Source organism: Plasmodium cynomolgi, assembly GCF_000321355.1.
Source record: "Plasmodium cynomolgi strain B DNA, scaffold: 0015, whole genome shotgun sequence".
NCBI classification, from domain to species: domain Eukaryota; phylum Apicomplexa; class Aconoidasida; order Haemosporida; family Plasmodiidae; genus Plasmodium; species Plasmodium cynomolgi.
In genome coordinates, this window is record NW_004193325.1 from 5921 (window position 1) to 10454 (window position 4534).

General features: G+C 23.6%; 1 protein-coding gene across 1 annotated transcript; it reads left to right on the top strand.

Annotated features, from left to right (window-relative positions):
* Positions 1-2802: 2802 nt before the first annotated feature.
* On the top strand, positions 2803-3213 carry PCYB_001400 (hypothetical protein; the record flags this gene model as incomplete). The annotated part of the gene is made up of 1 exon (XM_004228281.1): positions 2803-3213. One exon carries the CDS (start codon positions 2803-2805, stop codon positions 3211-3213), a length of 411 nt encoding a protein of 136 aa, XP_004228329.1.
* Between the last annotated feature and the right edge of the window lie 1321 nt (positions 3214-4534).

Sequence of the window (4534 nt, forward strand, 5' to 3'; positions counted from 1 at the left end):
TTTTACAACGTAGAATCGTATATATTTGGTAAATTTTAGTATTCTTCTTTTATTATTTAAAATTTGTAACTTGTATTGTTCATTTAGTCAAAGATAAAAAAGGGGAAATAATGTGTTACTACGACTACTAAGGGAATATCAAAACAGCAATTAAAGCTTCATAGATCAAAATCCAAAAATAGGATTACTTTTTTTATTAATAAGGACGATTTTATTTTTCTTTACTATGTATAAACATTATTCTTGGGAAAAAAATTGAATATTAAATGAAGGGTTAATTATAGATTATATTTAATACTTAGGAAATTTTAAACTTTTTTTTTTTTAATTATAAGTTTCTAATAGAATTACATAATATTTCGCCTATATATTACAACTCTATCAATTAATAATTCTCCAAATTATATTTTTTTTTTTCTTTGGTTTTCACAATTATATTTTATTTATTATTTGTTTTTTTATAATAAAAGATCTTTATTTTATTATTCATTAAGGTGTATGTAAATAGAATAAACTTAAACTATAATTTAAGTGCACACTGTTACCATACAATAATTTTCTTAGAGTTATAGTAAAGTAGGCAATATATGACATATTATTATGTTGTATTTTTCGTTTTTGTGTAGTTCTATACGTATAAAATATACTTCTATCTTTAGATAACATGAATGAAGGCTTACTTGACTCTTATTTTAAAAAAATATTGGAGGAAGTACTTAATCACAAGGTATCATGCAAATTAATGATAATTTTTTTGATTTAAAATTATACTTCACTTGATGCAAGGGAAAATTATTTCTTATAAGGAAAAACCTTATAAGCGTATGTATATATGTATTTTTCTTTATGCATTTTAGGATAATATATTATATTATATAAGGTACATTTATATTCATTATATAGACTACTAGATGAAAAATATTCAGACAGTGATTCTTATGAAATATGTAAAAAACAAATAGAATCTTATGATGACGAAAAGAAGGAATACATTTTATTATTTTGTCGGCAACTTGAAAGCATATTCCCATTATTTGGATAGTGATTTGTCATTGTTTTTTCGGTCAGATCATACTAAGTCCTGTGATTCTCTGGACTATTGATTTTATAATTAAATAAAAGACCGTCAATTTTCTACTAATGTTGTAGAATTTCTTTACAAAGCATGGGAATATATTATTAAAGGAAATAATATTAAAAGTAAATGTAAAGTGAAAAGACATATCTACCCTAGTAGAGAAGAATTGGAAAATAAGAAAAAACTATATGATTTTTTATTATGTTATGAAAAAATAAAAAAACCATTACAAGCGAGTAGACATAGTAAAAAAGATAAGTATTATAGCTATTTATGGGCCATATTTAGTTTATACGTAAAGATGAATCATGATAATACATTGAAAAATGATAATGTGTACAGTTGAAGAAATAAAAAAATTTAAACAAATCGTTATAATTGGATATGACAAGTTAGTTCTATTAAAGGAAAACTGTCCAGGTATATGTCTAGATTTATTATTAACCCCCCAAAAAACAAATGTGTGTTCACTAGATGAAAGTTATATAAAATATCTTCCAGAAAATGTATGGTTAGAAGATATTACAAAGAAGATTTATAAATTACATCTTCAGGAAACCACTAGATGGAATAAACCTTTAAAAAATATTTGTAAAGACTCTATTTGATAATATGTATTTTCACTTTTTAATAACACTTTATGTTTAGCTGATTATTTGAATTTTTAATATCCTGTTAAGTTGAATAAAATGTTCATTCATAAAAACGATCATTTACGCATTTATATATTTTACCTTTATCTATAGGATGAATTTAAGTATATATGAACTTTAAATAAGTTCTATACTCATTTAGACCACAGCGTTTATACATGTGATAACCCCAAGAATACTAACAGTGAAAGTAATAAAAATAATACTCCACAACATACATGTAAAGTAAAATGAATAAATGAAATCGCTAATTATATTGGACCAATTTGTAATTTTTATGGCATATACTATGATAAGTGGTCAGATTATTTGTTATATTGGTTGTACGGTGTAATAGAAGAAAGTAATTTCACGCCCTTTCAGATTCATGATGTATTCAACGAAATGGACATATTGAAAAAGAGTGTTAAATGTTTCAAATATGAAAATAAAAAATGTAAAGAGAAATTTGAGAAAGTATTCAATACCCAGGTGTTAAGAAATAAGAAATTGTTACACGATTTTATAGAACATTACGACAACATAAAAAATCTATTGAGTAGTGCAGAACAGAAGAATAAGGAAATATATTGCGAATACGTGAAACATTATTTTGATTTGTAAAAAAGTTGTAAAAGGAAATTCCTTTAGGCTTAACCAAATACTACCGTGAAGAAATAGAGACCTTTGAAAGAAAATTTAATAACGGTTCTTTATCCTTCTTAGATGGAAAGTGCTCTCAGAATGGAATAAAATCATTATTCGACGCAGAAAATGTAACTATAGGTCCATTAAAGCAATTGTCCAAAGAAGTTATCGAACTAATAATAGAACCATTGAAAAATGAAGAAGCGATTAAAGTAAAAAAAATAAATTAAAAAAATTATTGTAATATTTTATTAAAATTTATTTAAAAAAAAAATTATTTTTAACATGAACTACTGATCTATGAAAGAATAAATTTTAATGTTTTAAAGAAACATTTATTTATATAACATCAATTTATTGCTTTCTATCAGGAAAATATTTTAAATCTGTTGCCTTCTAACACTGTATATGAGGGATTTAACAAAACCGATAACGTTAGTAATTATGAACGTGTTTGTAATGGACAATTTTGGTCCGGTAACAAAAAAGAAGAGCTTAAAAAAAATTTGTAAAACTTTATATATAAATTTAAAGGAAAAGAAATATATTATTAATGATAAAGACAAACTTGAAGAAAATCGTTGTTCTTACTTAATTTACTGGGCTTGTGATAAATTAAGGAATATCTTTAGTGATTCTTCCAAATATTATAATTTTAGAGATTATTTGAACAAAATTAATAACATAATACGTAGCATTAATAATGATGCTGTAGCAGGTAAATCTTGTTACTTTTATTTAGATGGTAATTTTTTTCAATGGGATGAAGAAAAATATTTGCACAATTATTTTAAGAATCATGGGAGTATAAAAACTAAATATTATTATGATGAGGAGAAAAAAAATATATATTGAGAATACCTTTCATTATGTTCAAAAGTTGTATGAAAAATATATGTGGAACTACTGTAGATATTTTTATCATGGTAAACCTTGGAACCTTTGTCCAAGACATTTTTAGTGTGATCAAGTGTATAATCCTTTTGAACTTCTATCTAAGTTGAAATGCACAAATGAAGTAAAAGGAGAAAATGAAATAAAAGATAAAAATAAGTTAAATGGTGAAAGTATTCAAAGAGTATACGAAGCTTTAACTGTTGACCGTGACATTATAATACAAACTCAAGTAAAAACATATAATAAGTTAATTTCGAATCCTTTCAATAAATTCGTAACTGCTTCTTTCACATTTTTTAGGAACACTTTCCGTTTTGTTTGTACTCTATAAAGTAAATAAAGAAAATTATGAAAATACACAAATATTATGTAAAAACATAAACTATAATACTATTTATAATTATAAAAATATTGCATTTATATTAAATGTGTTTTGCTTAATCTGTGTATATTTTAGTTTACGCCATCTGGAATATGGTTTAATAAGAAAGTATTAAAGAAAAGGAACAATAATTACGTTGCTGCAGAAGAGCTAAAAAGCCAGTTATCATGTAATCCTTCCGTACCTATGCATTCAAATGCAAAAAATAAGAGGATTGCGTTAGCTTATCAATCTGCTTGAGTCTCAAAGCAATCGCATGACATAAATTAGAAAAAATATCTTAAATTTTTTACTTGATATTGCACTCGTAATTAAATCTAATATTAATAGCCTAAAAGGCCTAATTAATCCTTTTGTGTTTATTTGTTTTTTAATTTTTTTAATAAAACATATTATATTTGAATAGTTATACATACCATAAAAGAATATTTCACATTTTTTGTGTAAAAATAAGCTTTTTTTTTTTACATTATTATTTTTTTCTGTAAGAACAGTACTTATATATATATTTATATTTATAGCATCTATTAAAAGGCTACGTGTTATTGTGAAATGTGTAACTAGTTTATTTTAAAATATAAGGAAATCAAAATTTAAAATGAAATGTGTTTTACTATTTATTTTTAGAGCAAATATCCATAATATGTTTATAACTTAAAATTTAAAAAGTTGAATTTTCTATAAAATAATTTGCGCTATATGGAAATTTATGCTTAATCTGAGTTATATTTTCTCAAAGCTATAATTATTTACTTCAATGTTTTTAGTAATATTAGGGTTATACAATGTTTTTGGTTTAAAGAATAATTCACAACACAAAATATATATATGTTTTTTATCAGTATAATGCTACTTCTAATAAAAGGGTACTTTATATATCTTTGTTTTTAATACAAC